Genomic DNA, 8,446 nt, shown 5'->3' with positions numbered 1-8,446 from the left:
TTCCTCCGTAGGGTGGCCGGGCTCAGCCTTAGAGATAGGGTAAGGAGCTCGGTCATCAGGAGGGAGCTTGGAGTCGAGCCGCTACTCCTTCGCGTCAAAAGGAGTCAGCTGAGGTGGTTCGGGCATCTAATTAGGATGCCTCCTGGACGCCTCCCACTGGAGGTTTTCCAGGCACGTCCAACTGGGAAGAGACCCCGGGGAAGACCCAGAACATGCTGGAGGGATTACATCTCCCAGCTGGCCTGGGAACGCTTCGGGATCCCCCAGAATGAGCTGGAACATGTTGCCGGTGAGAGGGAAGTCTGGGTCAGCCTGCTTGGCCTGTTGCCACCGCGACCTGACCCCGGATAAGCGGAGGAAAATGGATGGATGGATGGATGGATGTTCTCTTCACTACCAAGGCAGCAGGGCGCTTGCAACAGTTTAATCAGGGGACTTATTAGGGCACCTTTGTCTCAGAGCTTTACTGCTGCATTTTCGCAGACCGTACATCTCAGCAATGTGGGGCTCCCTCACATCCAGTCTCAACATGCACTTCCCTTGCTCCTCTCAGCTCACGCACCTCCTCCTCCCATCATCCCTAAGCCCGTCGACATATGTACTTCGTTCAATGCTCCCATCCCCTAGGGCGTTGACAAACGAGGGCGGCCGATCCTCTACCATGGAGGCAGGATGGTGTGCAAGAACTTTAACCATCTCGGCTGCTCTCTTTCCAACTGCAGACTCCTGCACGTCTGCTCTTTCTGCGGTGGCGCTCACACAAGAAACACCTGGCCCCATAATCCTACCATACAGGCAGACTGACTAGCACGGTACCCCGGCACACCTGCCAAGGTAAAGGCTCTAGCCACTGCGCTACAAAACAAGCCTGATAGGGAGTTCGTCAACTTTCTGTTAAACAGGTTCACCCACGGTTTCCACCCGGGCAAAGAAATTATTCCTGACACTTTTCAGTCTTCAGTCTGCTCTTTCTGAACCTGACACTGTTGACACCTTACTAGCCAAAGAGGTCAAAGAGGGGTTCATGATAGGCCCATTTACCAACCCACCTTTCCCAGTAGTCTGCAGCCCCATCAGTATCGCCACTCGGAAATACTCGGGTAAAAAGAGAATCTTCATCGACCTGTCTTCTCCCCACGGCACACACATTCCAAACATCAATAGCATTATCCCAGCTCCAGACTTCTCCATGCAATGAGCAATTAAGGCTTACACAAACACAAACCTATCCTATCTGCTAAACGCTTGCCACTAACATCCGACCTACTCAGCCTCTGCATTCTCTTACTTCGTCAGGCTACTCATCCCACTCAGTCAACCTAACTTTGGAATCCATGTTTCTGCTGGCTTTTTTCAGCTTCCGCCGGTGCTGAGAATTCACTTCAGCTTCCTCCATTTATAAGCTATCCCTCCATCCCAGTCTGTCTGACATCACCGTTCACACCCCAGACTCTCTTGTATTAATTCGCCGGAGAAGTAAAACTAACCAGCTAGGAATGTAAATTCCCATCTACATCTTCTGTCTTGACTCCTTTTGAGCTGCTTTCTAAATACATCCACGCCAGGTATGCAGTGCACGCCTCTCCTCAAGTTCCACTCTTTCTCACTGAAAACGGGAAAATGGCCACCCGCTTCTGGTTTAACAAGCGTTTCCATCAAATTTTGACACCTCCGGCATATCTCCCGAACACTATTCAATACATTCCTTCCGCATTGGAGCAGCTTCCACGGCAGCCAGACTAGGCATCTCCGACCAGACAATTCGAGTCCTAGGTCACTGGTCCTACCAGCAATACCAAGCCGACATCTGAAATAGTCTCAGCGACCTCCGTCAAGCCTCACCTCAGCTCTGCCCAATCTTTTGGGTGTCTGTAGCTGGCTCGGCCTAACATCAAACCCAAGACAGAACCCCCATCCTGAGTCTCCTTCTCCCCTGCCACCTACATCAGACACCCAGACTACCCTGATCACATGACCTCCACCCTCATCCTCTTTTACTACCATTACTCGTTTACATTATTCAGTAGTTGCTCTTATATTAATATCACTTAACTATCCTTATTATGGTGTGTTCCATGCTAGTGAATTTCCTCTTCATTGCAAAAGGCACTGACCTTAGCTCATAGAAGCAGGGTGTGGCATCACTGGCTACCTGTATTTTTGCTGTGAAGTCTTTCATGTCTCGAAAGCACTTCCTATAGAGGGTGTTCTCTGTCCTCTACTATATGTATAGATTGCCAATCTAATTTCAGAGCCTTAATCCAGCCTCATCCCACGAGACTTGTCCCTGAACCTTTAACAATCACAACTGCTAACATCTTAGCGATGCCTTTGTGTTCCACTCTTACCCTGGCGGTTCCTAACACGGCAATCTATGGCCACCGTATGTGCTCAGTTTGAAGCAACACTTAGCAAGCCTGTGTACCATGGAATAACTTGTAAAATTCCCTCCTAGACATTATGGTATATCCACAACCGGGGTCTACTTCATATGTTACTTTTTGTCCGTTCTCTTTTCGTTCATTTTTTTATAGGCCCTTCTCTGGGATTACTATTTCTTCAGTCTTATTGTACATGCTCATGTCACTAGCATTCATGTGATGTGAAAACCTTATCACTATCCACTTCCTTCTGCTTGCTCTTACCCTGCTTTCCTCTCTCCTCTTTTAAGTGTTTGGTCGTCTTTTTCCCACCGCTTTCATTCTGCTCCCTGGGAGGCTGGAGTTCTGCAGTCAGTTTCCCATCTGGTCACAAAATTCTTTCCATCACATGCAGTGTTCTGTCTGACCATTTATAAGTTAAAGTAATGCTTATGTTAGTGAGTGTTTTGCGTGTAAGTAACCTAATTCTGGATGATTAGTTTGATGCAGATACTTCTAATACATATTCTACATCATTCTTTTAGCAAATAAGCATTTAGTATTCATGTTGTTTCCTGTCCCTACCACATTTTAAACTGTACTGAGTGATTGAATTTCTATCACAACTATAAACAGTAAGACAGCAGGTCTTGAGTTATTGAGTCGGTCTGGACTGGATCTTGAAACTGCTCAGACTTGGTTTTGTCATGCGTTACAACTTCTAACACTAATACGTGTATGATTTGGAACATTAATTACATCTTTTTTTCACATATACTTAAACAAATTGCAAACAGTATTTGGAATTTGACGCCAGGGGAGTAAGTAAATTAGATCATATTACACCTGAGCAAACTTTATCCACTCAAGACTGTGATGCTGTTGAAAGCTCCAGTAGAATATAGTCCAGGTGTTCTTAAACAGCTCAGATCACATTCAGTCTTCCCAATTTGGATTTCTTCTGATACTTTTGACGCTAGATGGGCCTTTTTGCTGCAGGCGTCCATGTTTTTCCACCTTAGTAGCTGAAATGCACAGAGGTAAGGCATCATGTATACTCAACTTTTAAAGTTTTCAACTGAAACAGTCAAAATATTACTGATGCATCTAAAAAAAAAAAAACCTGCATAAGTAATCTAAACGAGACCATCAGTAAGCGCTAAATTATATAGTTATTCTTAATGCTGGTCATCGGTGCCGGCGACATCATGCAGGTTCACCTTCAGCTCAGACTCCAGCAGTGACCAGCCCACTGTGGACAGACCCAGATCCGGCAGGAAGAGAACTCCATGCAGCAGCACCTCCTCCTCCGGCCAGGAGCAGAGCTTCACCTCGCTGCTCCTCCAGTCCCCGCTGGGAGCCAACACTGACACCACTCCGCTGGAGGCCCAGGCCGTATTACTGGGCCCACTGGAGGGAAGGGCGGCACGGGAGAACCAGACCTGCTGCAGTAAAATGGGCTTTTCTAAGAGGAAACTGGTGCTAAAAAACACTACAGCTTTGGTCCACAGGGAACGCCAAACTCGACACAAAACTAAAGTTGCTTGTAGTAAAATTAACTTCAGTGCTAAATTACAGGTACTCATTTATAGAATGGGATGTTTTACAACTATCATGGCCTTTAAACCCGTCTGCTTTCTATAAATATTTACAAATGCAGGTCAAAAAACAAATTTGCAATTCATTTGGAGTGAATTGTTTATTTCTCAGGGATTTGGGTGTGGAAGTGACTCTTTTCTTCAACCTAAACTGCCACCATCCGCATACAATAACAGGCCCTGCAATCCCATTATCTCATGAGCTTTTTGTACCGATGAGTATTAATGTGCCGACATTAACACGCAAGATTTTCGGCCAAAGTTAGCGAGCATGGCTGTCTACATAAATAATACATAAAGATGTTACACATTTTAACTTCCATGTTGCTTATTTAGATGTGAATGTTTGGGGTTACTAAAAAATGTTTTCACATTTTAAGATTTTATGGCCTTTATCAGCTGAATTTAAGAAGTTGAGGTTGTCAAAGACATTCAGAAAATAAAGTAACCCTGAAAGAGCAGAAAAAGCAGAGCTGAGGGTTCACCTACTTCCAAGATGCATGGAGAAGGAAATAGCAGAAAAGGCAGATGAACACACCCAACAAATTAGTCCCAATACTTTCATAAAAGAAAACTAGAATGCACTGACAATGACATGGATGAAGATTATACCCCTGCATGTTTTTTCTTTCAACCTCTCAACCAACAGAGTATTCACAAAGTATCCCGTGTGTCACTGACGAGTCATCGATATTGCAACAACTAGTTCTCTGACTGACATCTTTGCTCAGGTGTGGTCCGTCTCTCGTCGAGGTGACGGGGCTGACGTCCTGTCACACGCAGAAAGAAGCATTCGCACAATCAATCCATACTTTCAAGCTCCATTTAATGTCTTAGCAAAAGGAGAATGTGACTGTTCTAAGGAGTGACTAAAATAGAAAGTGCATTTGTTCACTGAAGTTCAACATAAAAAAAGAAAAGATCAAAGCAATTTTTTTATATCAGACGGAGCAGAATTATAAATTTTGTAGAAATAGCAAAGGAATCAGTAAAGGTACTCTGTTGGAGTATTTGGTGGCGTGGTGTAGATCAAAGGCACATCACAGCTTTGTATCTCACTGGGGATTGTTGCACAGGAAACACACATACACATGCACAAGCCTTCAAAACTAATTTCCCATGTGGCTCTGACACTCTTATGATCTACAGTCATGTCGATGGAAAGCGGTCATGGAGAAGTTGTGTGAGGCAACACATGTTTATCCAGAGCATGGTGCTTTTTAATTTGGAGCCTGTAAAAGAGATAACATAGCAATTAAGAACGTCATCTCAGCATTTATTCAAGTGGATATGATCCGAGAGAAATCAAATGAAGCAATGATGACCAGAGGGGCTTTTTATCTCAGGTTCTGTTACGTGTGCGTTTTCTTTTAGTAACTTTAAAGAATGACCAATATCCTTGGTTACAACTGTTCTCAAAAAAAGTCAAAGAAAAGAAAAAAAAGAAAAGGAAATTAACATTCAGTAAACATTCTTCTCTAAAGGTAGTTTCCCTTATATAATCTGATTTTTTCTCTCTGCCATTATGTATACATAAACAAGTTTAATAACATACCAATCAGTGGTTATTTCACAATTGGAAAAAAGCACAAAATGTTTACAGTCTTTTACAGGTAAATAAAAGTTTTCAATAAGGGCGAAGCATACTCCATTGTTCTCGTCATCGTGTTCTGGTTCCCCACATCCCCTGCTATTCTGCTAGTAGATCTTTACATACAAATATTGACAAAGTGGTGGCTTGTGCTCTGAAGCCATCAAGTCTTTTCGAGAGTAATAATCATCATCATGAGGAGGAGGAGGGAGGAGGGGGGAGGGAAGGGAGAGGGCGGGAGGGTGAAGACTCATAGCTGTCCCTCGCCACAGTGGCCGTCCTGACTGCCACCGGGCTTCTCTGCGTCCTGACTGGACAGCTCTTTGAGGAGGAGGGCGGCGCTCCTCTCAGAGAACTCGTTGCTGTCGGGCTCCAGACCGTCGGGGCAGGGCAGCTTCAGAAGCTCCTCTCTGAGCTGAGCTGTGTGTCTCTGCAGGGACAACACACACCAGGGGCGGGCTTAACTTTACAGCAAACATTAAAGGAATAGAACACATTTTTTAGAGATTAACATGTTGTTAAATCTGCTTATTCTATATTTTTCTTATTGTCAACAAATCCCATGAATGTGTCTCTGTGGTTCTCAGCCCCAAAGCCACTTGTTCCCACTAAAGAGTTAAAACTTTAGGAAAATCTCACAAATAAGTTAGTTTTAAAAAAAGGCTCTGATTTCCTAAAACGGCTGCATTTGGTGGGACTATTTTCAGCAGCAGATTAACGCACATTTCAAAGTAGCAGGGGTGTAGGACTGGGGGGGAAGGGGACATGGCCCTCATGTGAGGAGGGACCCTAAAGATACTTGGGGCCAGAAGAGAATGCCTATGCAAGTCCAGACATTTGTGCCCTGCTAGCATTTTGGGCAGCAGCAGGATGATGAATGTGGGATTAAGTAGTAGTTAACTACAGTGTGTGTGTTCATCCAGTGTAAGAGTGAAGTCTATTGACACACATTCACTGTCCCCAAAGTAAAGCTTGTACTGAAAACCTGCAGAACTAATGACAGCCTTGTACTCTGTGCCTCTTTTCATGTTAGCGTGTCATCATGCTAAACTAACATGTTGAACGTGGTTAACCATAAACCTGCTAAACATCAGCATGTTAACCTCGTCATGGTGAGCATGTTAGCATGCTGACACTAGCATACATCTGTAGACCCTTGCACCATTTCAGACAGCAGATGTGTGTATGACGTGGGTCTACTCAACACATGCTATATTTACTCTCTTCTCTTCTTTTCATTTTTCATTTGTTCACTCAAGGTTCAGCTCATTAAAGCCGGAGGACTCTGACCTGTCTCTCAGTGTCTGTCTGAGGGGGTGTTAGTCTTCATAAGTTTGTGGACAACATTGGGTCTTTAGGTCACAGAGGAATGAGATGTTTCAGGCTTTGATTCACACACCATACCTGTCAGTGTGTGTTGTCATGGGATCCGTTAACTATAAGAAAAATATAAAATCTCAACAGACTTTTCCTCAAAAATGAGATAATACTCATCCAAATATGTATATCAGTTAGCACAGTCTGCTGGAGCTGCTTACTGGCTGTCAGCTCAAACTGGTTGCACTGAGCAGCTTCACGTGAGAGTGTGACCAGGACCTCCATACAAGAGACTCAAGTGAAGATCCCACCTCCTGCAAAGTGTGTGTGACCTTGACTGATGTCTAAAAATACTTTCATTCAAAATGTCAACTCACACAAAAAGGCAAAATGCCAAAAAACAATGTCGATAAAAATAGGAAAACATCTCTGCTGACCCGCAGCATAGACTGAAGAACATGCAGAATGGGGATAAAGCAACATTACTTTACACTCAAACAAGGAAGCTAAATGAGAAGAGGCAGTTGTGGGACAGCAGCTAGCTGTTATCAGTGGAGCCGGATTATTTACAGTGGGGATTAGTTGAGTTTATTTACTGGCAGAGGGAGAAGAGATGAGAGCTGCCGAAGAGACTGGTTATTGTGTTGGTGTGTGTGTGTGTCATGAGCTCCTGTGTTTGTCAGCTGGGAACATGATACAAGGCGGCCTGTCGAGAGCCCGCTGTCCCTTACAGACAGTTCGCTGTTAATTAGAGTTGAAATGTGCGCTCCCAGCCCAGAATACCGACGGTGCTTTGTCAATACGTTACGCGGGTACATTTAATGCCATTACCTTCAGTGCAGCGGCATGGTGGGACATGGTGCGGCCTACCCTCTTGTCGCTGCTGTACTGTTGGATGTCAGCGATCCACTCCTCGCACTGAGACATGATCTCTGTTCGCTTCAGGTAGAAGTGTTTGTGGATCACCTGCAAACACATGGCACAACAGTGTTCAACCACAGGGACATATATACACTCGTATAGGTATGTAGTGAAGGGTTGTGACAAGCCTTCACAAGTCATTTATAGCAGATTTATTTAAAGCTTGTTTTATGCTCATGGTATATTATCCTCTATTGGTATTGGTTGCTTCTCAAACTGTGTGTTGTTACACAGATAAAGACACATTTGCTCTGGGAGTGTAACATTTTGAAAAAGATGCGTCTGTGCCATTTTCAAATGTTTCAACTTGCGCACATAATTAGTGATTGTCCAAAGGCTTCAAGACTCCAATCAGGTTTTGAGCTGAGTCAGAGTCTGTGGCAGATGAAAACAGACTGCAGAAACATTCCAGTGGTCAAATATTGACATGAATAAAACAAGAAGAACACTCCCTTCATGTCCAAACTGTTGAGCTTCACATGATCATGACCACTAGCGGTGTGGCTCTAGGAATGTCTGTCGGGCGGCTAACCACTGTGGTCCTCAACAGCTATTGGATACGTGGTCCCATTTCTCAACACCTCTTCAGAAAGTAGCCATGTTAGGATGGGCGTGTCCGGCTACGCTGTGATTATTATTTGCTGTAAATAAAGCAAGGA

The 8,446-nt window shown here is 44.3% G+C and overlaps 1 protein-coding gene across 2 annotated transcripts in view; it reads right to left on the bottom strand.

The window, feature by feature from the left end:
- Positions 1–4,044: 4,044 nt before the first annotated feature.
- The window catches only part of LOC116399840 (baculoviral IAP repeat-containing protein 6-like), a 72,459-nt gene continuing 68,057 nt past the window's right edge, over positions 4,045–8,446 (bottom strand). For both annotated transcript variants that reach the window (XM_031877269.1, XM_031877270.1), the window contains exons 21-22: positions 7,698–7,832; positions 4,045–5,979 (exon numbers count right to left, since the gene is read on the bottom strand). In XM_031877269.1, coding sequence (XP_031733129.1) covers positions 5,800–5,979; positions 7,698–7,832 — 315 coding nt within the window. In that variant the 3' untranslated portion in view covers positions 4,045–5,799. The remainder of the gene's footprint in view (positions 5,980–7,697; positions 7,833–8,446) is intronic.

The sequence above is a fragment of the Anarrhichthys ocellatus genome, unplaced genomic scaffold (genome assembly GCF_004355925.1).
Source record: "Anarrhichthys ocellatus isolate YVR2014 unplaced genomic scaffold, GSC_Weel_1.0 scaffold131, whole genome shotgun sequence".
In the NCBI taxonomy this organism is placed as follows: domain Eukaryota; kingdom Metazoa; phylum Chordata; class Actinopteri; order Perciformes; family Anarhichadidae; genus Anarrhichthys; species Anarrhichthys ocellatus.
Note: the sequence above shows the minus strand (reverse complement) of the source record. Positions and strands in the feature narration are given on the sequence as shown.